Raw genomic sequence first — 26,133 nt, forward strand, 5'->3', positions numbered from 1 at the left:
AGGCATTCTATCAATGAGGAGTTATTTTCATAATCTCCCAGTTTCTATGTATGAATGAGTGTGTTTGTGAGTGTGTGGATGTATGTTTGTACGGAATGTGTGTGGATTTGTCCCACTCGCGAGTGTCTAAGACCACTTTCAGCTATTCTGTCACAGCCATTTCTCAGTTGCTAGGACTGCATTGTGTAAGACACCCGTACACCCGTAAACACACACACACACACACACACACACACACACACACACACACACACACACACACACACACACACACACACACACACACACACACACACACCCCTCCACTCCCTGGCATCATGTGGTTTAGATGTATTACCGCAAAGAAGGGACAGTGTCGGCTGCATTGACGCCTAATGGCGCAAACTAAGACACATGAGGTCATATGATTACAAATTAAGTTATTTTACCAACCATCATTTTCCCTGTCTCCTCCTCCTCTCATTTTCTCTCTCTCTCTCTCGCTCTCTCTCTCTCCTTGGCGCTCTCTCTCTCTCTCTCTGCCTGCCTGGAGTTGAGAGATAAAACAGCTACATCTTAATCTGTGGCTGGCACAAACCTACAAAGCAGGCAATTAAGTTCACATTTCCTCCTCTTTCTCCCTGCTTTACTTTTGTTCTTTCTCTCCTTTTCTCTTTTTCTCAGTCCCTCTTGCTGTCACTCGTGTTAACGTCAGTGTGTGTCATGTGCGTGTCTCTACAGAGCAGCGCGAGCGTTTGGAGAGTACCTGTCCCACACACACCCTGAGAACCGAAACGGATCAGGTCAGAGTCTCTCCCTCCCTGCCACCTCTTCTTCTCCCTCCATCTTTCTGTTCGTTTGCCTCTTTTACTTGTTCCTCTTTTCTTTTGTAATAGCGTATTTCATCCTCCTTCCGTATGCCGTTGACATAATGTATATGTGAACCACTGATGGCGAATGGATGATAATGTTCCTCTATTCTCTCTCGTCTTCTGCTGTCTGTTTCTATTTCTCTCTCTCCTTCTTCTTTTACCTGCAGCCCATCTCCTGTCTGACACGTTTGTGGGCCCAGACTCTGTCTCCCCTGGAGGTGTCCGTCACCACAACAACAACCATCCATACCCCCACAGGGGCTCTCCGGCCTCCCCGGCCTCCCCTGAGTCCAGCCTGGTGAAGCATCCGCTGGACCACCTCCAGCCCCCGCCCGCCTCCATCACCACCACCAAGACCCGCCTGTCTCTGGAGCGCAGCTTCTCGGCCGAGGAGGACCAGCAGAAGTGTGTGGAGTGCGCCCTGCAGCCCGCCCGCGTCTACACCATCACTGGAGAGCACGGTATGCTGGGTAGCAACCGCGGCAGCAAGGAGAGCCTGGAGCTGGAGCTGCTGAAGGGGGCGTCGCCCCTAGTCCAGCCCTCCACCTCCCCCTCCTCCACCTCCTCCTCCTCACCCACCCAGCACCACCTCCGTCACGGTCACCGCAGCAACACTCACCGCGATGACGGGAGCCATCGTCACGGCAACCCCGTGGCCGGCGGCAGTGGCAGCAACCATCACTCTCTGACTGTTACCGGTGGGGGAGCCTCCCACCATGGTCACCATGGCAGCCACCACCACCTATCCCAGCAGCCTCTGTCGAGCTCGGTCAGCGCGCAAAACATCCGCAGCTGGGGCGAGGGGGGCAAGGGGGACTCACGGGAGGACTGCAGCCTCAATGTGGTCTTGGACTCTAGTGGGGCCCCGTCCCGTAGCCAGGGCTCCCTGGATCTAGAGAGCTCCCGCGAGGCAGGCAAGCAACACAGGCGCCTAGAGAGGATGTGCAGTGTGGACCGGATGACTGGGCTGGAGAGAGGTGAGACGGGGGAGACAGAGAGGGAGAGGCGCTGAAATCAAAGTGGGGTTGTGGGGGGGTCGATGTTATTTGGATTGTGACGTGGTCTGTATTTCTGACTCTTCGTCTCTCCGTCTCTCCTCTGCTGTCTCTCCCTGTGTGTCTCCCTCTCTCCCTCTGTGGAGTGGACTGGTGCTGTGTCCTTTAAGGTTTCCTATTGTTGCTTTACAAACATACACACTCTATGTGGCTGGCTGGCTGCTACTGTAACTTCTATTCATTATATCTCTCTCCACAGAGGACAACAACTGGTACCCAAAAGACAATATGTTCAGCTTTCAGACTGCTACTACCACCATGCAGGCGTGAGTACCCAGTCCTAATGCTCTCACACACACACACACACACACACACACACACACACACACACACACACACACACACACACACACACACACACACACACACACACACACACACACACACACACACACACACACACACACACACAACCTTAGGGTCTGGTGCTTGTGCAGGTGCTACTGCTGCTAACCCCTGAATACCTGCCTCTCTGGGGACATGCTGACATGTCACGGGGACTCAGCGTCCACACTTTACCCCTTTCTACCCCCCCCCCCCCCCCCGCTGTCTCTCTCCTTATCTCCTACCCCTCCCCCCTCTCTGACCTCACTGACCTCGCTTCTTTAATACACACATGTTGTAATAGCCGTGACCTAAAGGATGTTGATATCGTTCATTTTCTTTCTTTTTCATGCACTCCTTTCTCTGACCCGCTGCAGGATATCGTGAGTATCTTTGACCTGTTGAATCCAGCTTTCCTCCCGCTCCTAACCCTGTGTCCCCTAACTCCATGACCCTTAACCCTTCCTTGGGGTGAGTGTTTGAAGTTACAGAGGAAACTGACTTTACTGTAAGTAGAGTGAACCAGGAAGCACATACAGGTATCAATCCAGGAGCTGTGTTTGTCAATGTTACTGTATGGGAGAGTGGGGTAGGTTGAGAGGAGAGTGGGGTAGGTTGAGAGGAGAGTGGGGTAGGTTGAGAGGAGAGTGGGGTAGGTTGAGAGGAGAGTGGGGTAGGTTGAGAGGAGAGTGGGGTAGGTTGAGCCATGTTTTACATTCAGCATCACTCCGTCAAGGGAAATATAGTATTATAGTATTCAAACATAGCTTGTCTCTTAGCACATCTTACCCTGGGTACGGGGTAGGTTGAGCTGTGGGACAGGGGAAGTTTAGCCGCCTGCAAATGTCTTTACTTAATTCAATATTACTACTACCTTTTTAAATGACAGGATAGGATTGAAAGTTTTCAAATTGTGATTTACAGAACTTGCAATGGGTTTCTAGCCAGAGGGAGGGTATTTTCTGGCTCCCCACATCACGGAGCTCATAGTGTTGGAAAATCATCAACACCTTTCAACTTTAGATCTTTTCCGAAAAAATGTCCAAATGCGCCGTTTTCACATACATGTATGTGGATAACGGTATTATGCTGGAGATAGTATTATGCTGGTTGAAAGTGGTGGAGTTGCCCTTTAAGTACAGTGGGGAAAGTACTCTGTCATACTTGAGTAAAGTAACAAAAAGTAAAAGTAAATTCTATGCATCAAATTCCTTATATTAAGCAAACTACACTGCACCATTTTCTTGTTCCTTTTTTCTTTTTGGACAGACAGGGGCACACTCCTGCTCACACTCCTGATCACACTCCTGATCACACTCCTGATCACACTCCTGATCACACTCCTGCTCACACTCCTGCTCACACTCCTGATCACACTCCTGATCACACCCCTGCTCACACTCCTGCTCACACTCCTGATCACACTCCTGATCACACTCCTGATCACACTCCTGATCACACTCCTGCTCACACTCCTGCTCACACTCCTGATCACACTCCTGCTCACACTCCTGCTCACACTCCTGATCACACTCCTGATCACACTCCTGATCACACTCCTGATCACACTCCTGCTCACACTCCTGCTCACACTCCTGATCACACTCCTGATCACACTCCTGATCACACTCCTGATCACACCCCTGATCACACTCCTGATCACTCCTGCTCACACTCCTGATCACACTCCTGATCACTCCTGATCACACTCCTGATCACACTCCTGATCACACTCCTGATCACACTCCTGTTCACACTCCTGCTCACACTCCTGCTCACACTCCTGTTCACACTCCTGATCACACTCCTGATCACACTCCTGTTCACACTCCTGATCACACTCCTGTTCACACTCCTGATCACACTCCTGTTCACACTCCTGATCACACTCCTGTTCACACTCCTGATCACACTCCTGTTCACACTCCTGATCCCACTCCTGTTCACACTCCTGATCACACTCCTGATCACACTCCTGATCACACTCCTGCTCACACTCCTGATCACACTCCTGCACTCAGACATCATTTACAAACGCTGTATTTGTGTTTAATGAGCCGCCAGATCAGAGGCAGAAGGAATGACAAAGCATTATATTGATAGGTACGGGTATTGGACCGTGTTGCTGTCCTGCCTGAGCATTCTAAATGTATGGAGTAAAAAGTTCACATTTTCTTTAGGAATGTAGTGGAGTAAAAGTAAAAATGTTCAAAAATATAAATATTAAAGTAAATTAAAGGTACCTAAAAAATTACTTAAGTAGTACTTTAAAGTGTTTTTACTTGTTAAGTACATTACACCACTGGGGGATCATGGCACATACCTACAGCTAATAACCCAGACCGGCTGTAAACTGTAGACTGGTCCGACTGCAGTACTGTTCTCCCTCCCTCACCTCTGGCTAACCCACATGGTCAACTCTTCAGCTAAACCCCAGCTGGCCCTAACTTCTAACGCTAACCTTCTTAACTAACTCAAACAAAGAGACAGCATCCCAAATCCCGATGATGCAAATCTAGCCATTACAGCTATACCCCCCCCCCCCCCCCCCCCCCCCCCCAGAGCTGACTAAACCCCGTACTATAGCTAAACCCTTCCCTAGCAATACCCCCCCTCCCCCCTCTCTCACTCTCCTCGTGATAAGCCAGCATTCCCCCTCTCATCTTTTCATTCTGTACCACGTCCCAGCAGGGCTTTCCGGGGACTTGTGCAGAGAAAGAGGGGAGAGAGGGAGCTGGATTCGGCTGAAGTCATCCAGAGGTATCTACTGTGTTCCTGGCTGGTCAGTGTGTGCTGCTGTGCTCCTGTACTCTCTGACTCCCCCATCCATTATCCATAGGATAGATATAGACTCCCGGGAGGGGTAAAAATAGCATGGCGCACAAGCAGATTGAAATGACGTTACTACCACAAGTGAGAGAAAAAAGCCCACTCAGAGTGTGTTGCGCTGTGCCACAGAGGTAGATGGTGTGTGCAACACAATGCCATACATCTGCACTATCCTCTCACTGCTGCAGTGGAAGTGTGATTCAGTGTGGTAAGTCAGCCATATGTGAGGTTGTACAACGGTAAGGAACCTAGCTAGTGCAGCGCTATCGTAGCTAAAATGCTATCCAGTTTATTAGGTTTACTCCGTTCACAAAAATGTTTCTGCTACAGACAATTAGTCACGTGGTCGTGGCTCGCTATATAAAACAGGCAGACAGGCATCGAAGCATTCAGTTACTGTTCGATGTAATGTAAGAATGGGCAAAACGAGTGACCTAAGCAACTTTGATCGTGGTATGATCGTCGGCGCCAGACACTCCGGTTCCAGTATCTCAGAAACGCCCTCCTGGGGTTTTCATGTACGATAGAGTCCATTGTTTACCAAGAATGGTGCAACAAACAAAAAACATCCAGTCAGCGGCAGTCCTGTGGGTGAAAACAGCTTGTTGATGAGAGGTCGAAAGAGAAAGGCAAGAATCATACAAGCTAACAGGCGGGCCACAAACAGACAAATAACGGTGCAGTACAACAGTGGTGTGCAGAACAGCATCTCGGAACGCACAACTCGTCAGTCCTTGTCACGGATGGGCTACTGCAGCAGACAACCACACCAGCTTCCACCCCTATCAGCTAAAAACAAGAAGAATCAGCTTCAGTGGGCACGCAGATCACCAACACTGGACAATTGAAGAGTGAAAAAACATTGCCTGGTCCGACGAATCCCAGTTTCTGTTGGATCATGCTGATGGCAGAGTTGGGATTTGGCGTAAGCAGCATGAGTCCATGGCCCAATCCGGCCTGGTGTCAACGGTACAGGCCGGTGGTGGTGGTGTTATTGTGTGGGGAATGTTTTCCTCGCACACGTTAGGTCCCTTGATACCAATTGGGCAATGTTTCCTTGCCGCGAAGAATTCAGGCTGTTCTGGAGGCAAAGGGGGGTCTGACCAAGTACTGGATGGGAGTACCCAATAAACTGTCCACTGAGTGTATATGAGGCATACGTTGCTATGCTTAATGAAGCTAAAGCTAACTCCTAGAGACATGTCAGTTGACATTGGTAGGCTAAAAACCCATGAGCAACTGCATATGGGGCCTAGTTAGATAGTTAGCGACGCTAACGAGGCTAAAGCTAACTCCTGGACAGCTGACTTTGGGAGTGAACCCATTACTGGCAGAGGCTTAGCGGAGTGGCCAACAACTGGATGCATCCGATTTTCAGGGATACAACTAATTCCTTTTCCTCTGAAAACCGGATGTGGGAACTCCACTCAGGCATTTTCTTTTACGCCTGCTACGTAAGGTTAGGCAGATTCAGATGGGCAGACGAACGGACAGATGTTTTCCCACAATGCCAGGCTGGTGCAGTAGAAGGTTACTGTGGCACGAAGCATCAACTGGTTAATGGAGGAGCAACAGACCACCCTCCCCTCTGTCTGGACATAGAGAGGTATGAAGAGAGGGAGAGAAGGAGAGGTAGACAGAGCTGGAGGAGATAGGGAGACAGAGGGATAGTGAGGTAGGGAGAAAGAGATGGGGAAAAGAGAGGACGAGAGGTGCATTGGAGCAGCGTACACAGAGGGAGAGAGAAGGAGGGAGAAAAAGGGGACATAACACCAGAGGAGCATCGGAGCAGCCCTTAACGCGTGAGCAGCATAGATAGATAGATAGATAGATAGATAGATAGAGAGAGAGAGAGAGAGAGAGAGAGAGAGAGAGAGAGAGAGAGAGAGAGAGAGAGAGAGAGAGAGAGAGAGAGAGAGAGAGAGAGAGAGAGAGAGAGAGATAGATAGATAGATAGATAGATAGATAGATAGATAGATAGATAGATGTCTGAGTGTGTAGAGGGGGGTCTCTCCTTCTCTTTCATCCTCTCATTAGGGGACATGCTGCGTGTCTCTAGTCTGTAGGCATGCGGGGAAAAAGAGGATAGCTAGACTTTGTTCCACTTCATTCTATCAGCTCACACTCCCGCCATCCAACACGTGAAGATAGTGACGAGGCCTGCTCTGTTTTAGGGTTAGGGAATGTTTGAGAAATAATTGTTTTAATCACAATATAAAGCTAGTCCGACTGAGTTTTGTTTGACTCTGTGAGGGAAATGAGGTGAAGATTGGATTATCATTCATTGTTGGTGAACAATGTTTCTGGGGGGTAAAACAAGGACTCTTTCTTTCTCCCTTTCGCTCTCTCACTCCGGCCTCCCCATGTCTCACATGCATCCACCCACACGCGGTGGCTATTTCTGACCCTTTCACCAACAGACATGTTGTAGCCGCGGAGAACAATCGCATGGCGTGTTGGAGAGATGTGACATATTGTATGAGGGGGGAGTTGGCCAGAGAGATCAGCTGTTTATCTCTTAGAAAATAGCAATTATACAGAATGGAATTAATAGGGAACGACAGGCGGACCATTAGTGAAATGTCACTCAAAGCTAATGCGGTTATGAAGAGTCGGAACACTTTAAGTTGATCAATGAAGAAGGCGTCTCTGTATTTTCTGTTTTTGGATCTAGGCCACTAAAGGAAACAGGTTGAAACATCTCTATATCAGGTCAGAAACTTTTTGGATCTAGGCCACTAAAGGAAACAGGTTGAAACATCTGGTCAGAAGCATCTGGATAAGGGCAGTGGTGTTGAATATACAGCAGCAGCAGCAGCTGACAGCAGGTGACAGATACTAGAGGGTATGCAGTAGCAGTTGAATTTTCCTCTGTTACTTAAAACACTCACCTGACTGATCTAAATTATGAAACAATTCAGTCGAAAATCTTTAATATTTTTTTTTCATGTCTGTGTCACTATTTATCTTATTATGGCAGCCTATTCCCTATATAGTGCACTGCTTTCCATAGTGCTGTGTTCCTGTGTGTGTCGAAAGTAGTACACTATTTAGGGTGCCATTTCGGAGACAGCCACTCTCTTTCCCTTATTAATTCACTTCTTCCTCTAAGTGATTTTGACTGTCTCCTCTTCTTTTTCTTCTCATGCCCAATCTGCCCACAGGAACTTCCGGAAGCATCTCAGAATGGTGGGCAGCAGGAGGATGAAGGCACAGAGTGAGTCACAGTGTTACTGTGTGCTGTGTGTTCTCCCAACATGTCCGCCCTCCATCAGTGGTTTTGTGTTTTGTTGACTTTGTGTTCATGCATGCTGGGGATTATGCATGGCCTTGTGTGTGATGTGTGTATCGGGGTGTGGCATGCCGTTGTGCACCAGTGAGTGTGTGTGTGTGTTGGCACACGTTTGATGAACCTACGTGTGTGTTTATGCTGGTGTTGAGGCGTAGGTGGTCTGGATATGTGAGACGTTAAGCTAACGAATGGGAGATCTCCCCAGTCTCTCATTTGTGAGGCTGGTCATGTTGCACTGAGCCAAAACTCACCCACCCAGTGTGTCCTCTGGAGAGGAGTATGTGTGTGTGTGTGTGTGTGTGCGTGCGTGCGTGCGCACGTGTGTATACGCGTGTGTATGTGTGCTTGCTTGTGTGTGACTACAACGGCCCATGTGCGGTGTGTGTTGGGTTGGGTGTTCAGGGTGTGTGTGTTCAGGGTGTGTGTGTTCAGGATGTGTGTGCGGTGCGTGAGTGTGTGACTCTCTCTCCCCACCTGCACTAGCATTTGCCGAGCGTAGAGCGATGAGTTTCAACCGCTCCTGGAGTGACCCCACCCCTGTCAAGAATGACTCTCTACATGACCCCAGAGACAGTGAGTCAATACAGTCACACATGTTACTAAACACACTCACTCAGACACTCACAAACTGGGCACAGGCAAACACACTCATACACAAGTACAAGTATGCTAAACAGAGTTTGGGGTGGTCAATTCCAGTTAATTCCTCTTCCAATTCTCTTCCATGCTTTTCATTGAGGAACATTTTGAGTTGGAATTTGGTTTACTTTCTGAACTGACTGGAATTAAAGTGGAATTGACCCCAACCCTGATGCTGAAGCATTGAAAAGCATTTATGATCAAATACACACGTTCATACAACACGCACACACACACACACACACACACACACACACACACACACACACACACACACACACACACACACACACACACACACACACACACACACACACACACACACACACACACACACACACACACACACACACACGTTAATCAGCTGTGTCTGCTGTTGATTCTGACACTGTCTGTCTTCCTCTGACCGTGGGTCTGTCTCCAAGTTTGTGATGCTCTCTCGCTTTCTCTGTGAGTATTTGTCTCAAATGGTCTGGGAGTGTGTCAAGCTCAGGTCTGGGAGTGTGTCAAGCTCAGGTCTGGGAGTGTGTCAAGCTCAGGTCTGGGAGTGTGTCAAGCTCAGGTCTGGGAGTGTGTGTGTGTGTACGCACTCTATGTGTATGTGTCGGCATGTGTTTTTCTCTGTAGTTTTTGAATGTTTGTGTGTTTGTTTTCTGTTTTTCCATCTACTTTGTGCCACAGTGTGTCTGACAGTCTGTTGATAGAGGTTACTGTTGATGACATTTGAAATGTCTATTTGTGTCATGTATTTCTCTCCTTCTCTGACAGTCCAATGTTTTTCCTCATAATGGTTGACACAATCTGTGTCTCTACCCTGTCACCTTTCCCATTCTCCTTTTTACCTACTCATTCATTTTCTTCTCTCCTTTTTGACTAGACGATGTTCCTTTGTTTCTCATTTTCTTCCACCTATTCATCTGGAAGGTTGTTATTCTCTGTCACTTCAAGTCTGTTTCTCTTTGTGCCTCACTGTCACTTTCTATTGACATCTCTCTCCTTCCCTTACACTCTCTCTCTTACCTTTCCCCTCTCTCTCTCTCCCTCCCTTCCACTCTCTCTCCCTCCCTTCCACTCTCTCTCCCTCCCTTCCACTCTCTCTCCCTCCCTTACACTCTCTCTCCCTCCCTTACACTCTCTCTCTTACCTTTCCCCTCTCTCTCTCTCTCTCCCTCCCTTCCACTCTCTCTCCCTCCCTCCCCCTCTCCCTGTCTCTCTTTCCTTCCCTCCCTCCCCCTCTCCCTGTCTCTCTTGCTCTTCCCTTCCTCTCCCGCCCCACTCTCTTACTCCCTGTCTCCCCTCCTCTCGTCCCATCTCTCTCCCGTCTCCCTCTCTCTCTCTCTCTCTCTAACGTTGTGCCTGCTCTTTGTGTCGGGGGGTCAGGTGGGGACCTGCCAGCTTCATGTGGGACCCTGAATGAGGGGGAGCGTGAGGAGCTAGACTGGGAGGAGGAGAGGGAGATGGAGAGACTTGCCTGTGAGGGAGATGACTTCATCCCACCCAAAATCATGGTGAGGGACTAGGGTTTGCAAAATTCCGGTGTAGTCTCTCTAGACAGACAGGTTGCCTTCAACAATGTACCAATGTTCCATCAGTTTGGCAGAGAGGAAAGGGCAGAGTTGGTACGCATGCCGGATATCCGTCCAGAGCACTATCCGCTCATGTCCTGCTGTAAACATTTCCGCTAGCTAGCTAGATGGAGCTCGCAGAGGATATTTTCAATGAGTGTATTTCACAAGTGAGTAGTTTGCATGCGCCATGACGTTACCGTCACAAGCTTACCACCACTGACTGGCTGTGGTTATCTGGGACCACATTGTATCCGCCTCTGTCCTGTAATTTGTAAGCCCTGCCTACCCAAACTTGTGATTTGGTGGGAGGGTTGTCTGTCTGATAGGGCTGTTATTTCCCGAGACTAGTCTGCATGTGAACATGTTTACTGAGTTGGAATAGCAAGGTTGTTGTGATTCTTCAACACATGAATGGAAATTAGGCTCGTGAATAAACCAAAAAATAACCTACAGAAATAAATGGGCTATTTTTAGATCCTTAACTGACTGAAATAAAGTGGAATTGACTCCAATCCTGTTGAATGGCAGTAAAGAGCCGTAGATATAATGCATCTTGGCTGCTCAGACATACTAGTATGAATAAGGAATGTTAAGGGCCCAGCAGGCATTGGTTTAGAGACAAAACACTACAGAGAGAGACACAAGTGAATGTGACCCCCCTTTCTCTTCCTTCTTCGTCTCTCTTCTTTCTCCGTCTCTCACTCTCAGCTGATCTCCTCCAAAGTCCCCAAGGCGGAGTACGTTCCCACCATCATCCGCAGGGATGACCCCTCAATCATCCCTATCCTCTATGTGAGTGGAAGCATTTATGATCAAGTACACACATGCATACAACAGCTGGAACAGAGCAGTAGCTAGCCAACTGCTTTGCTTTGGTCTTTGACACACACAAACACACACACACACGAACACACACACGTGACACCATCAACTTGTTCTCTATGTGTCTGCATGCACAGATGATAAATCAATTATCATGCATAATATTCAGTGAATGGATATTGAGTGGACATCATGTCTCTGTATCTCCAGGACCATGAACATGCTACGTTTGATGATATCCTCGGTAGGTAAACTGCCCTTTATGTGACTATGTCTTTATTAGTCCCAAATGGCACCTTATTCCCTATGTAGTGCGCTACTTTTTTTATGGGCTCCGGTCAAAAGTAGTGAACTATGTAGGGACTAGTTTTCCATTTGGGACGCATCGCGTGTTTGTGAGAATAATGCAGTGTTCCATACTGCTGGCTTTTGTGTGGGGAAATTCTGTTTTAACTGTACTCCCTGTCTCTCTCTCCAACCCCTCTCTCTGTCCCTCTCGCCAACCCCTCTCCCTGTCTCTCTCTCCAACCCCTCTCCCTGTCTCTCTCTCCAACCCCTCTCCCTGTCTCTCTCTCCAACCCCTCTCTCTGTCCCTCTCGCCAACCCCTCGCTCTTGCTCTCTCTCTAACCCCTCTCCCTGTCTCTCTCTCTAACCCCTCTCTCTGTCCCTCTCTCCAACCCCTCTCTCTAACCCCTCTCTCTTTCTCTCTCTCCAACCCCTCTCTCTTTCTCTCTCTCTAACCCCTCTCTCTTTCTCTCTCTCTAACCCCTCTCTCTTTCTCTCTCTCTAACCCCTCTCTCTTTCTCTCTCTCTAACCCCTCTCTCTTTCTCTCTCTCCAACCCCTCTCTCTTTCTCTCTCTCTAACCCCTCTCTCTTTCTCTCTCTCTAACCCGTCTCTCTTTCTCTCTCTCTAACCTCTCTCTCTGTCCCTCTCTCCAACCCCTCTCTAACCCCCTCTCTTTCTCTCTCTCTAACCCCTCTCCCTGTCTCTCTCTCTAACCCCTCTCTCCAACCCCTCTCTCTTGCTCTCTCTCTAACCCCTCTCTCTTTCTCTCTCTTTAACCCCTCTCTCTTTCTCTCTCTCTAACCCCTCTCTCTTTCTCTCTCTCCAACCCCTCTCTCTTTCTCTCTCTCTAACCCCTCTCTCTTTCTCTCTCTCTAACCCCTCTCTCTTTCTCTCTCTCTAACCCCTCTCTCTTTCTCTCTCTTTAACCCCTCTCTCTTTCTCTCTCTCTAACCCCTCTCTCTTTCTCTCTCTCCAACCCCTCTCTCTTTCTCTCTCTCTAACCCCTCTCTCTTTCTCTCTCTCTAACCCCTCTCTCTTTCTCTCTCTCTAACCCCTCTCTCTTTCTCTCTCTCCAACCCCTCTCTCTTTCTCTCTCTCTAACCCCTCTGTCTTTCTCTCTCTCCAACCCCTCTCTCTAACCCCTCTCTCTTTCTCTCTCTCCAACCCCTCTCTCTAACCCCTCTCTCTTTCTCTCTCTCCAACCCCTCTCTCTTGCTCTCTCTCTAACCCCTCTCTCTTTCTCTCTCTCCAACCCCTCTCTCTTGCTCTCTCTCCAACCCCTCTCTCTTGCTCTCTCTCTAACCCCTCTCCCTGTCTCTCTCTCCAACCCCTCTCTCTGTCCCTCTCGCCAAACCCTCGCTCTTGCTCTCTCTCTAACCCCTCTCTCTTGCTCTCTCTCTAACCCCTCTCTCTTTCTCTCTCTCCAACCCCTCTCTCTTTCTCTCTCTCCAACCCCTCTCTCTAACCCCTCTCTCTTTCTCTCTCTCCAACCCCTCTCTAACCCCTCTCTCTTTCTCTCTTTCTAACCCCTCTCTCTTTCTCTCTCTCCAACCCCTCTCTCTAACCCCTCTCTCTTTCTCTCTCTCCAACCCCTCTCTCTAACCCCTCTCTCTTTCTCTCTCTCTAACCCCTCTCTCTTTCTCTCTCTCTAACCCCTCTCTCTTTCTCTCTCTCTAACCCCTCTCTCTTTCTCTCTCTCTAACCCCTCTCTCTTTCTCTCTCTCTTTCTCTCTCTCTAACCCCTCTCTCTTTCTCTCTCTCTTACCCCTCTCTCTTTCTCTCTCTCTAACCCCTCTCTCTTTCTCTCTCTCTTACCCCTCTCTCTTTCTCTCTCTCTAACCCCACTCTCTTGCTCTCTCTCCACAGAGGAGATTGAGAAGAAGCTAACAGCCTACAGGAGAGGCAGCAGAATCTGGAGGATGCTCATCTTCTGTCAGGTGAGACAGGGAGAGAGTAGAGCGAGAGAAAGATAGGGGAGAAAGAGAGATGACGATGATTATGAAAGGACAAAAGAAAACCCTTGTTAGGTTGAATGATGTAAATCCCAGCGGGAAGATAGATAACAACTCAATTAGCGATTTGAAACTCTGGAGTGGAGGGGCTAATTATATGACTACTGTATTTCATGTGAGTGCCAGGTAGTGGTGTTGGTTTGAATCTTGACTGTAAACTTGAAAAGCAGTGGGTTTGTTATAGGGAGGTCCAGGGCATCTGTACCTGTTGAAGAATAAAGTGGCCACATTCGCCAAGGTGGAGAAAGAAGAGGACATGAGCCAGTTAGTGTCAACAGTCATACTCTTCATACAGCGGTCATACTCTTCATACAGCAGTCATACTCTTCATACAGCGGTCACACTCTTCATACAGCGGTCACACTCTTCATACAGCGGTCATACTCTTCATACAGCGGTCATACTCTTCATACAGCGGTCATACTCTTCATACAGCGGTCACACTCTTCATACAGCGGTCACGCTCTTCATACAGCGGTCACACTCTTCATACAGCGGTCATACTCTTCATACAGCGGTCATACTCTTCATACAGCGGTCATACTCTTCATACAGCGGTCACACTCTTCATACAGCGGTCACACTCTTCATACAGCGGTCACACTCTTCATACAGCGGTCACACTCTTCATACAGCGGTCATACTCTTCATACAGCGGTCACACTCTTCATACAGCGGTCACACTCTTCATACAGCGGTCATACTCTTCATACAGCGGTCATACTCTTCATACAGCGGTCATACTCTTCATACAGCGGTCACACTCTTCATACAGCGGTCACACTCTTCATACAGCGGTCACACTCTTCATACAGCGGTCATACTCTTCATACAGCGGTCATACTCTTCATACAGCGGTCACACTCTTCATACAGCGGTCACACTCTTCATACAGCGGTCATACTCTTCATACAGCGGTCACACTCTTCATACAGCGGTCATACTCTTCATACAGCGGTCACACTCTTCATACAGCGGTCATACTCTTCATACAGCGGTCATACTCTTCATACAGCGGTCATACTCTTCATACAGCGGTCATACTCTTCATACAGCGGTCACACTCTTCATACAGCGGTCACACTCTTCATACAGCGGTCACACTCTTCATACAGCGGTCATACTCTTCATACAGCGGTCATACTCTTCATACAGCGGTCATACTCTTCATACAGCGGTCATACTCTTCATACAGTACCTGGATGGATCCCAAATGGCACGGTATTGCATTTACAGTGCACAACTTTTGACATTGTGGAACCCTTTTCCATATACAGTACACAATTTTTTACCAGAACCCTAAGGGCCCTGCTCAAAAGTAGTGCACTATATAGGGAATAGGGTGTCATTTGGGACGTATACATACAGTACCTGTCTCTCTGTTAGTACTGTTAGAGTAGCAGGATTGTTGTAACTGAACCATGTTGTCCTCCTACAACAGGTTCTGGAGGAGGCTGAGTCGGTTTATGAGCAAAGTGAACCCTGAACCCAACCTCATCCACATTATGGGCTGCTACGTCCTGGGAAACCCCAATGGAGAGAAGGTACACTACAGTTCTCAATGAAGAGGGTAGAGAATCTCTCTTTTTCTTTTCTCTCCCTCTTCTCTCTCTACTTCTCTCCCTACTTCTCTCTCTACTTATCTCCCTCCTCTCTCTCCACTTATCTCCCTCCTCTGTCTCGTCATTGTTGGTAATGAGGCCTACTACTGTTGTGTCATCTGAAAACTTGATGATTGAGTTGGAGGTGTGAATGGCCACGCAGTTTTGGGTGAACAGGGAGTACAGGAGGGGGCTGAGCACGCACCCTTGTGGGGGATCAGCGAAGTGGAGGTGTTGTTTCCTACATTCACCAACTGGGGGCGGCCCGTCAAGAAGTCCAGGACCCAGTTGCACAGGGCAGGGTTCAGACCCAGGGCCTCAAGCATAATGACAAGCTTGGAGGGTACTATGGTGTTGAATCCTGAGCTATAGTCAATCAACAGCATTCTTACATAGGTATTCCTCTTGTCCAGATGGGATAGGGCAGTGTGATGGCGATTGCATCGTCTGTGGATCTATTGGGGCAGAAAGCAAATCTCAGTGGGTCTAGGGTGGCAGGTAAATGATCCTTGACTAGTCTCTCAGAGCACTTCATGATGACAGAAGTGAGTGCTACGGGGCTATAGTAATTTAGTTCAGTTATCTTTGCTTTCTTGGGTACATGAACAGTGTTGGACATCTTGAAGCAAGTGGGGACAGCAGAGTGGGATAGGGAGAGATTGAATATGTCCGTAAACACTCCAGCCAGCTGGTCTGTGCATACTTTGAGGACGCGGCTAGGGATGCCGTCTGGGCCGGAAGCCTTGCGAGGGTTAACACACTTACATTTATCGCATATTGACTGGGTGATACATCATAATTTACACTTCAAGTACTCGTATCCTCAGAATTCAGGATCTTGGGAACTGGTTCTTAGAATTCTCCCTCTTGGACTTGACTCAATACCCCCAGCACATTAGCATTCTATGTGTATTGGCAGGGTGTATTTACTGGGAGACAGATTGGCAGATCAGAAAAACAGCTAGGATGGGCTTGCTGCTGAGTGGAGACTGGTGTGCTCGATGAAGAGAAATCAAGCTAGCTTCAATAAAACACTAAAGCAAAGGCTCCCAGAATGAGAGTTGTCAACCAGCCCATTAAATTACAGATGAGTTAATTATTTGATTCTCCACAAGCGCATGTCTCCAGCGGTGAAAGAAGTGTGTTCCTCAGTGTCATCACAGAGTACAGCATCATGTTGTTTATACAGAAGAAGCAAAGCACAGAGACTGGCAATCACTGGGTGCCTTTGAAACGTTTTCTTCTACACACACACACACACACACACACACACACACACACACACACACACACACACACACACACACACACACACACACACACACACACACACACACACACACACACACACACACAGTCTCTCTCTCGCTCTCTCTCTCTCTCTCTCTCATTTGCCCTTCCTGTCACCCATCTTGGATGAATGAGGAGTTTGCCATAGCCTAAAAGCTTGGAGCTGGGTCCTTTCGAGGTCCAGGCCCCCCTGGCGAGGAGGGAGAGCCTGGCTGGAGGATTAATTGGTGTCTGTTCTTATCTTTGGCCAACAGCTGTTCCAGAAGTTGAAGAACCTGATGAGGCCTTACTCCATCGAATTCGAGTCGCCACTGGAGCTGTCTGCGCAGGGTGAGGACTGTCAGCGACACACACACACACACACACACACACACACACACACACACACACACACACACACACACACACACACACACACACACACACACACACACACACACACACACACACACACACACACACACACACACACACACACACACACACACACACACGCACATGCACATATACACGACCTGCAATAGCTTTTATTGATGGACTTGTTCCCTCAATCAAAATAGTCATTATTTCTCCTTCTCCTCTCTCTCTGTCTGTCACATTGTTCATTGTTCATTCATTAACTCTGATAAAACTATCTCTCTTTCTTCATTTGCTTTTGATTTCTTTTTCTTTCACTCCTTTGGGTCCATTCACTGTAACTGGACTATCTTGTCAGCCTCTCCCAACCTCCCTCTCTCCTTCCTCCCTCTCTCCTTCCCTCCCTCTCTCCTTCCCTCCCTCTTTCCTTCCTTCCCTCCCTCTCTCCTTCCTTCCCTCCCTCTCTCCCACCCTCCCTCTCTCCCACCCTCCCTCTCTCCTTCCCTCCCTCTCTCCTTCCCTCCCTCTCTACCTTTCCCACTCTATTTTGGTGTGAGATAGATAAGGTCTGCAAGGTAAATGGCACTGTGGAGAGGGTCAAACGAACCTGCCCAGCTAGCACATTTGGTTCCTTGGAAGTAGTGGGAACGTATGTCTTTGGTTTCACATTGGTTGTGGGAACGAAGCCATGCGTTTCTTGACCGGTAAAATTGAACTTTTTTTCAACATTCTCAGAACATTTAGCCTGTTATGGGAACATTTATTTTTAGGTTGCAGGGAGGTTCTTTGAACATTTTCCTGGGAGGTTTTATTAACTCTGAGAACAGAAATTATAGGTCATTTGGAGGTTTTTGATAAACTTCTTTAAAACGTTCACTAAATGTTTCAATAAGACTTTTAATAACACTGCCAGCTTATTTTTGGTTAACTGTTTTTATTACTCCAAGCACAGATAGAGAACAGAAGATTAGTTTCCATGTGTCCTATCTATGGAATTTGACAGTGTGCCACCAGGATGGAGCTAGCATGCCATTTTTTTACACATACAAAGCTGTTCATTTTAGTCTATTCAAACAGACCCCAAAACAAAGAAAACAAGCACTCATTAAGATCAGGTGTGGCCAATTAGTTTTGTTGATGCTGATAACGGAATGTATATGTTTTTAAATAACATTCTTAGAACGTTCTCTGAACGTTACTAAAGTTTTTCTTGTTGTTTTTATGTAAAGCTTTCTTAACGTTCTCAGAACAATTTGAAAACATGACTTTAAACAGAACCATGAGGAAACCTGCAGGAACTGTTAAGCTGAAGTACCAAAATTCCCACGGAAGAATGTTGTTTCTTAACGTTCTTGAAACAATTTGAGAACATGACTTCAGTAGAACCATGAGGAAACCTATAGGAAACATTATGCAGAAGTACTGAAATTCCCACAGAGGAACGTTGTTTATTAATGTTCTCTGAAATATTTGAGATGATTCCCAGTGTCAAACCAGTTGGAGAACATTCCTAGAACATTACCAACATTTAAATTAAATGTAACCATGTTTGAACCTTTAGGAAGTGTTCTGTTAAAGTAATGAAATACCAAGAAACAACTTTTTTTTGGTCAAGTTCCGTAAATGTGCTGAGAATGTTCCAAAGCCAAGCAACTATCCTGCACCATTACCAGAAAGTTATGGGAAGGTTGTATGCAATATAACCATAAGACAACCACTCTCACCAAGCTCTAAAAGCCATGATACACTGGCAATTCCTTTGAGGCAATATTGCCGAGCAATGTTGCTGGCAACAGAGTGGGGTATGAGACACTGGAGCAGTGATGAGCAGTGAGCAACATGGACATGAATAATAGATTTCATATGAAGCAGCATATATAAATATAAAACTCAATTTCCCCATTAATTTACTCATCTCTTATAGCTTGTTGTTGGCTGTTAACGCCCACATCTGAACTGGAATTTATCAGCTAGCAAACAAGCAACAAAGAGGTGTTGCCTGTGCCCTGGTTATCCACTCAAACCTACTGCCAATGCAGACATAAGGATAACTAGATTTAGGAAACATTTTACTTCACAATTCTAAGCACGGAAGTGTAAATGGTAAGCTAACCAGCTAGTTAAACATACAAAAACAATTTAAAACGAAAAATGAAATGTAAAATCTGCATGGCTAGCTAGCTAACGAATTAGCCTATTTGTCCCATTGACTTATCATGGGTTGCAGTTAGCATGCTAATCGATTAACATGCGCACCGCCGTGGATATTTTTGTCAGTTAAACATGACAAACTGAACACAGTATGTATGTATTAATAACGTACCATGATATAATATTGTAGTGAGAAACATAAGAGATGTTAATGGCCAACATCTCACTCCAACATGGGAGTAGATTTTTTCTCGCTTCAGCTCAAAAACGGTCGCCATGTTTTCCAAAATATTTTGGAACAGCAGACTGATCACATGACCAATATCTGTGCTCTGATTGGAGGATTCCTACAAATTGCCCAATAGGTGGCGCTGCTGATCAAGATTCCCCAGATAATAAAAAGTTGCTATTTTCCAATGTAAAATAGTTGCAGTAAACATTGCTGTAAACATTGCTGTAAACATTGCTGTAAACATTGTCAGTGTATCATGGCCTTAAGAAACATATGGTTGTCAGAACTTTATGCTCTAGCTGGGTGCTCCCTGAACAGTGAATGTCAACACACAACGATAGATGGTAGAAGTTGAACCATTCATTGTAAATGATATTGTTCTTGAGAATAACAAGTCAAATGCTAAAGAGATTATTATCACATTCGATATCTGTGTGTAACACATACAGTATATTAACTGGGCAATCAGCAGTTGCTACATCCATTTTTGGACTTATTAATGTATGATCTGTACCCATTGATTCTTGAAGAATATAATTTATAAATGCCATGAGCTTAGTTCAACTGTCACACCCCATCAGAACACAAAATATAAACTTGTATTACTCCAATGTTTGTAAATAAAGCAAATGTAAACAAACACTATATAGCCACAAACATGGTTAAAACTATCATTTTGATATCATGCATGGTCAGTCTTTGCATCCATAGCTCTGTCTATGAATTTGAGTGGTTACATTTCTCCAGCCCCATCCCTCAGCTTTTTACCAAAACAGGGGCGGGGAGGACGCTTTGCAATTGTTTCAACTGCTGATTGCCGCTTAACGGTGGAATCGCTTGAGGGCAACATATAAATGAGCAAATTCTTTGTATTATTAACTAGGTAAGGTACCCTGAAGTGAAACGCATAATTGAACCTTTACTGTATCTTCTTTTATCTAGGAAAAGAGATGATTGAGATGTACTTTGACTTCCGTCTCTTCCGTCTGTGGAAAACTCGCCAGCACTCCAAACTCCTGGACTACGAGGATCTTTTATGACGGGGCTCCAAGTCAAGTCAGTCCTGTAGCAGACATACAGTCTATACTGGGACAGGAGGACCTACTGAACGCCACTGCTCAACTCAACCCTACTGCTCAGCCCCACTGTAACATCTATCATACCTGCTTTCATCCAGGAGAGGACTGGGAGAGGGGGGTGATGAAGAGGAGGAAGAAGAGAAGAGGGACAGGAGTGATAGAGGGGTAGAGGAGGAGGTGAGGGGTGACATAGCGGCTGTCATGGTGCTGTGTGTCACCCATTATTTATTTCAACCCTCCTCTTCACCGCCTTCGCAACCACAAAGGTCGAGGGTCAAAAAGAGAGACACCAAGCAGAAGGGATGCTAGAAGGACAACAAGACCTGAAGATGGAGAGAACGAGTGAAAGAGTAGAACGGGAGAGAGAGCTTCTGTGCTCTTGCTCTCTCCCTTATGAAACGAGGAACAAAAACATGTATTGTCATGTTTGAGGTGCTCAGCACTTTAAAGGGCAATTGTTTGGTTCGGTTCTGGTTGGACCTCTCAGAGAATCTGGATTGGAAAAGCATAATTCAATCCATATGTAGGTGTGTATGTATACATCACATGAATATAGTCTAGCTCTAGTCATGCAAATTCTCACTCTGTAAGAATATGATACATTATTTATGTTCGCTGTTTCTTCTGAACTCTCTTCAATAACTCAGGTTTTAGCCATGAAATCATCTCTGTTTGTTTGATCCCCTAATGCACCAGATATTGTAATCCTCATTGCCATTGCTTGGGATGAATGTAGATATCATTTATCTTCTATCTATTTCAATTGATTCAGCTCCAGAGCCAAAAGTGTAGGGGCGATGTCACGAATACATATGTGTGTGTGCATGTGCGTTCGTAGGTCCGTGGGCGTGCGTGCGTGTGCCTGCGTGCGTGTGTGTTTTCCCTCTCTGATATAGCCATGCTGAACCATTCCATTTCACACCACAGAGTGAAGTCACTGACACACACTTCCAGCAGATGAGTTGTGATGTCAGGTCTGGTATCATGGCCAATAGCTCAAGCAAACCCCCTATCAGTGTTACCCGGTGAATCCCTTTCTACTGTCTCCATCGGAGTGATGCCATTTAAATGGCCCATGTCAATGCCTTCCGTCAGTAGCTGTACTCCATCTAGCCTCAAGCCTGTTGGTTGCTCTATCCATCAGCTAGGCCGCCCTGGCTCCCCCTCAGGACCTCTTCCTCCACTGGGCCTTAGTTCAGTCAGAAAATAGGCACTTAATAAATTGGTCTGATCTTCATCATTCCAAGCCATTAAGGAGCCATCTGGGGCTCAGCAGAGTTATGTGCTGTAATGTAATGCACGAGGGGAGAGAGAGTAGTGTGTGTGTGTGTGTGTGTGTGTGTGTGTGTGTGTGTGTGTGTGTGTGTGTGTGTGTGTGTGTGTGTGTGTGTGTGTGTGTGTGTGTGTGTGTGTGTGTGTGTGTGTGTGTGTGTGTGTGTGTGTGTGTGTGTGTGTGTGTGTGTGTGTGTGTGTGTCCATCAGCATCACACCATAAAACTACTGTATCAAGAACATCAAGAACACTGGGGGCAGGCAGTCAGATTGCCAGAGGACGGCCAGTGGACATCTAAAAGAGATAACTCCACACTAGTCAAAGCCACCCTGCTCACACACACAGCATTATTCCCTGCACAGCTAGCTCTTCTCTGTCGGCGCCAAGCTAACGCAACATAACACGTTTGTCTTCTTTTGTGTGGCTGTTCTGTTGTCCTTTTTCATGTTCATGAGGGTGAAGAGTTGAGTGGTGGATATCGATGTCATCCCTCAGATAGAGCAAAAGATGCCAACGTATTGTCTGCGACGGAGAGCGCTCTCCCTGTTGGAGTCTGAGTCATGTAACCCAGACTCTGACTCAGCAGTCAGCAGAAGTTCTATAGGTTCTGTTCTGTTCTCTGTAGTTCATATAAGCCTTCGTTGCTGCATCTAATGAAAGATGCAAACAGCCATACTGTCTCTCACTCCACCCGTATCTTCTCCTTCATGTGACACCAATTTCTATGACTGTACTGTTACCTTTTCAATATAAAGTGTGAGGGAAATATAAAGTGTTTGGGAAATATAAAGTCTTAGGGAAAACATAAGGATTAAAAAGAAATATATTTAAAAAAATGAGGATTTGTTTTAGCTAATCATTTAAGCTATTTGCTTCTTGCCTCTATCAATGTTACTGTATGTGGCATGGTATAGAGCGCAGAGTAAGAATCCACAAACATGTATTTCTCCTCCATCTGTGTTTTGTAGCAGCAACGTGGAAGAGATGGGGGGGGGTAAGAAAGTTGAGAATGCCATAAAATGATTGATGTCTCAATCTTTTTGAAACTCTCTTGCTAACAGGGCTTAATGTGCAGCGACTCACTGTACTGTACGCTTCAGAGTTCTAGGCACTGAGGGAAAACAAAAATGCTTGTTTTCTTTCATGTCTCATAGGAACTCAGACAGAGGAAGATGCTGTTTCTCATGCCTGCCTTGTTGACATGGACTTTGGTCAAAAGTAGTGCACTATAACGGAAAGAGTGTGACATTTGGGACGAAGCCCAGTAGGTGTGCTCTTCAGCCACGTCTTCCTTCCTCCCTCCGCTGCCCACTCAGAGATGGACGGTGGCTGGCTCAACGGGAAGATGATTGGCTTAGTTAGAGGAGGATCGCTTGATGACACACTGAGGAGGCATACAGCCCGCCCACCTGGTGGATTATGGCCGCGTTACTGGCTGACTACATTGCAGACACACCCATGTCAGATCTCACAACACCTGGATAGGTGTTTAACATATCAGCAAACAACATCATATGATACAGCAGCAATCTGATGCCCGATTGTACAGTCGATGGCCTGGCACACAACCATTGGTTGATGCAACGCAATGTCTGCAATGTAGTCGGCCTGGAACGCGACCATTATGTTTTGGGGAGGGGAAGGAAAGCCCCATGATTGATATTTAGTTCCATTAAGAAATCCACAGCCTTTTGTATGTCTGTTTTTATTATATAGCAAGTATTCTAAACTGAATTATAATCTATGAGTCATTTAAGATAATGTGATCATTTGTTTATTTTGGAGCACTCTGACTCTCAATGCGTTTTTTGAGGTAGATCAATGTAAATATCAACAATAAAATACACACTGTATATCTCTACTGGTGATAAGAATCATTTGAAATGACCAACATCGAAAGCAAATATGGGTAGTGAGCCTTTCATTGTACTTTACCCTCATGGTATTGGGAGGGAGAAAATGCCTTTTTGAGTAAAGTTGGCTATTAAGTCTACTGAGAGAAACGATGTACACAACTGACATTGACTTGTACATAATGGGTTTTAAAGCATATTTTCCAGTAAAGTGTTCTGTTGAAATTGAGATCGGTGTGGCTGTTTTTCTTTTCAATCGCGTCTTGTCATTTCATTAAAGCGAATATTAACGGCGTTGTGCTGAAGCTGGTTTCTTTGATCCTGAAAGGACATCTCCTACTCTGCTCACACCACGCTCCTAAGAGAAATGACAACTTCCAGTGACCCTGTGTCATGTCCATAGCAGGGTCGGGGAACAGGTCAATTTAACATAATTGAGTGATTTGCTTGGAAATGAAGTCTGAACTGACGACGCACTACGCAGACTGCACACTCCACAAAGCAATGGGAGTCTACAGAGACTAGCATTGATTTAGACGAGGGGGCTATAACTTTTTAAATGAAGGGGAGAAGGAGAGTAAGGGGTTGCTTCAACAAAAGGACTTTTACGTTGGATATTCTCAGAGAAAACTGACCGTGCCTTGCAGTATCCTTTCATCTGTTGGGCTGATGATGTGTATTACTTTGTCGAACATTGACGTTACACTCTGTTTGCCCCCTCTGAACTAGGCTACAATAGAACAAGAGGGATAGACTGACGTTAGACGACAACAAGCTCTAGTATGAAGCCTACTTTAGAGGAGTATCTTTTCAGGAGCTTACAGACAGAAAGATATTTCAGGTCCCTTATCTCTCTGTACCAGAGACACGTTTATCCCACGTCCACCCCTCCACCTGAGTGATCAATTCTTTGTACCCCCATCTTTCTCTCTCTCTCTACCTCTCTTACTCTCTATTTATCTCTCTCTCTCTCTGTCTGTCATATAATCACATCCCAAGGATTCATGTCTGTTGCAGTGTAAAGACAAAACCCGAAAATCTATAGAACGCTTGCCTGCCTGGGGGGAGAAATTGGAATTCTGAAGAACAGCAGATGGGAGGGGTCAGATAACATTTTCTGGGCTTGTCTGATGATGTTTTGCTAAAAAGTTTTCTGCAGGGAACGATGCTGTCTCAGATGCTATCTGATCCCCCATCTACAGTCCCTAAATTTGACTGAATCCTCGCTGGTCATCTACCATCTGGGGTAAAAACGCAGAACAAACATATTGCGTAATTGCATCAGATGTTCGATTAAGGACTGGATTAAATCCGTGTCGTGGAAGTATTGCGGAAGATCCTTGTTAAAAAGTAAATTTATTTTCCGGTTGAGCCGACATATGCAGCGTTTACCGTGACGAGTATCTTTGCGATACGGATTGAATCCAGACCTAAATTCTGAAATTCTGAAAGAAACAATACTAGAACTAGTAGCGTAAGCAGGACGGGAGCTCCACCCCCATTTCTTTGCAATTTATGGGCAAGTCTATCAAATTCAAAAGATGCGAAATCATGATTTGTCCAAATCTTTTCACGAGAACAAAGTTCCTCGTTAGTCGTCGCATCCCACAGTCTGTTGACAGTCGCTACGATACATTCCTACATCCTGGTTCAACCCAAACCCTAGCCTTAACCACAACTCTATAACCCTAGCTTCATGTCCACATCCCAGTTCAACCTTAACCCTAGCCTCAACCACAACCCTCCATAACCTAAACTATAGCTCCAACCCTAATTCTAATCCCGTCACCACCACCAAATAGGGCTCACCCGCCTCCCGAAATCTCAATTGAACTCCCTGTCACAAAACTATAATAATCACTGGAGAATGTTCCTTTAAACAGAAGTGAATCTTAGACCATCTCTCAAAAGTTGAAAGGGCTGAAAAGGAGACAGGAGGAGCGAGGACAGAACGTGAACAACGTGGTGAGGCAATACATCTCTTTGCGGATTGGTGCTCCAGCACGGGCATGGCATTTTGGAAAGAATTTACTTAATTCTTCTCTATTTATTTTTATTTAAATGTATTTGGGTACATCTTCCAATTCTAAATAAACTAATATTGTATCTTAATGACGTACAGCTTATTAGCGTACACCTAATATGTTCCCCCTGTTGACGATGCTCATTATATACAGTTGAAGTCGGAAGTTTACATACACTTAGGTTGGAGTCATTAAAACTCGTTTTTCAACCACTCCACACATTACTTGTTAACAAACTATAGTTTTGGCAAGTCGGTTAGGACATCTACTTTGTGCATGACACAAGTAATTTTTGCAACAAATGTTTACAGACATATTATTTCGCTTATAATTACTGTATCACAATTCCAGTGGGTCAGAAGTTTACATATACTAAGTTGACTGTGCCCTTAAACAGCTTGGGAAATTTCAGAAAATGATGTCATGGCTTTAGAAACTTCTGATAGGCTAATTGACATCATTTGAGTCAATTGGAGGTGTACCTATGGATGCATTTCAAGGCCTACCTTCAAATTCAGTGCCTCTTTGCTTGACATCATGGTGAGGTGAAAATCAAAAGAAATCAGCCTAGACCTCAGAAAAAAAATTGTAGA

At 46.1% G+C, this 26,133-nt stretch overlaps 1 protein-coding gene across 1 annotated transcript; it reads left to right on the plus strand.

The window, feature by feature from the left end:
* The first annotated feature begins 393 nt into the window (after nt 1-393).
* Nucleotides 394-20,351, plus strand: LOC120021893 (NMDA receptor synaptonuclear signaling and neuronal migration factor-like). Its single transcript, XM_038965732.1, has 16 exons — nt 394-398; nt 721-782; nt 1,019-1,471; nt 1,559-1,828; nt 2,106-2,172; nt 2,608-2,613; nt 8,224-8,276; nt 8,835-8,924; nt 10,371-10,498; nt 11,267-11,350; nt 11,591-11,624; nt 13,535-13,605; nt 13,865-13,944; nt 15,122-15,224; nt 16,826-16,901; nt 20,254-20,351. The coding sequence occupies exons 1-16, from the start codon at nt 394-396 to the stop codon at nt 20,349-20,351; spliced, it is 1,680 nt and encodes a 559-aa protein (XP_038821660.1).
* Nucleotides 20,352-26,133: the final 5,782 nt, after the last annotated feature.

Source organism: Salvelinus namaycush, chromosome 26 (assembly GCF_016432855.1).
Source record: "Salvelinus namaycush isolate Seneca chromosome 26, SaNama_1.0, whole genome shotgun sequence".
NCBI lineage: Eukaryota > Metazoa > Chordata > Actinopteri > Salmoniformes > Salmonidae > Salvelinus > Salvelinus namaycush.

Coding starts and splice junctions, on each gene's coding strand:
- LOC120021893 (XM_038965732.1), top strand. Junction 8,925..10,370: donor TCTACATGACCCCAGAGACA/GTGAGTCAATAC, acceptor TCGGGGGGTCAG/GTGGGGACCTGCCAGCTTCA. Junction 11,351..11,590: donor CAATCATCCCTATCCTCTAT/GTGAGTGGAAGC, acceptor CTGTATCTCCAG/GACCATGAACATGCTACGTT.